The following is a 1,192-nucleotide window of genomic DNA, read 5'->3' as shown; positions in this document are numbered from 1 at the left end:
GGAGGCGCAAGCCCACACTGGCGACCGTGGTGGGCGTAGGGCCGAGTGGGCACAGCTGCCTCCCGGTGGGTCCCACCAAGCCTTTCTGGTCTCAGGAGGGCGGGTGGGGGCGCCCCCACCCCACCCCCACCCCGCCCAGCAATGACTCGCCTGCCTTTATCAAAGCAAACCTTCTTCCCTGGTGGGAGATAAGCCCCAGAGGAGTCCCTGGGGCCGGGCGGGCGGGTGCAGGCCCTGGAGGGGGCTGGGTGTGGAGGGGAGGAAGCGCCCAGGGCAGTGGCCGCCCTGTGGGGAGAGGCGGAGCGGGAAGCGGACTGGCGGGCAGGGCCCACGGCTGGAGGGCTGCGGGCAGGCCGGCCCCTGGCCACACCCTGGCGGGGCTCAGGAGCAGAGCAGGGAGGCCCAGGCCCCACCGCCTGTTCAGTAGGTGAAATGTCACGGCAGCTGGCCCCGGCCCTGGCCCCTGCGCTCGGAGGAAGTGATTTCCCCCGACAGCTGGGGGACACGCGGGGCTCAGAGGTCAGCTCCAGTGCTAGAGGGACATTCCGGTGCACGCGAGAGCCGGACGCAGACGCACACTGAGAGACTCCGGCACGGACAGGCGGAGGGTGGGGGCGCGACCCCTCGTCTGCCAGACTGCAGCTGCTGCGTCACCTGCGGGCTGCCGGGTTTGTCCGGCGTCGGGTGCGTTAGGGGGAAGCTGCCCTCCGCCCTCAGGGCGGCCCTCTTTTTCGTGGCTGTATAGTACTCCGCCCGCCCACAGCCCGCGAGTGGCTGCGTCCTCCGTTGATGAAGCTCTGCCCCATCCTTTGCTGTGAAAAGACGTTGCAAGCGCGGTTGCTGGTGGTCTTTGTGCATGTGGGCGCGTGGACCGTGAAGTGGACTCCGGGAGTAAAGCTGGTGTGAAGGGTGCATGTGTCCTACAGCCGTGCGCCGTCCGACCACAGGGATGGTGAGAGAAGCCTCGTTGGGGATCTCACCTCGGGGGGAGGTCACAATGTCCTCCCAGCGCTCAGTGGTGCAGCTACCCCCAGGCCGGCGGCACAGCCTCTTGGGGCCAGTGTGACCCGTCCCTGACGGGGCCGTTGCTAAGGTGCCCCCCCACACACAGAGGTAGTGCCCCCCGAGAGCGGTGCCCACACGACCTCCAGCTCCCCTGCGTCCTGTCCGAGCCCGCCGGCCCTATGGGGGG

General features: G+C 69.1%; 1 protein-coding gene across 1 annotated transcript in view; it reads left to right on the top strand.

Annotated features, from left to right (window-relative positions):
* Positions 1 to 906, top strand: part of LOC105854488 — a 22,107-nt gene extending 21,201 nt beyond the window's left edge. Inside the window, exon 7 of the mRNA XM_012733868.1 lies at positions 764 to 906. Within this exon, the coding sequence (XP_012589322.1) occupies positions 764 to 906 (143 nt within the window). The remainder of the gene's footprint in view (positions 1 to 763) is intronic.
* Positions 907 to 1,192: the final 286 nt, after the last annotated feature.

This window comes from Condylura cristata, unplaced genomic scaffold, assembly GCF_000260355.1.
Source record: "Condylura cristata isolate star-nosed mole 26May11 unplaced genomic scaffold, ConCri1.0 scaffold00042, whole genome shotgun sequence".
NCBI classification, from domain to species: Eukaryota; Metazoa; Chordata; class Mammalia; order Eulipotyphla; family Talpidae; genus Condylura; species Condylura cristata.
This window is presented reverse-complemented; position numbering and strand designations above follow the sequence as displayed.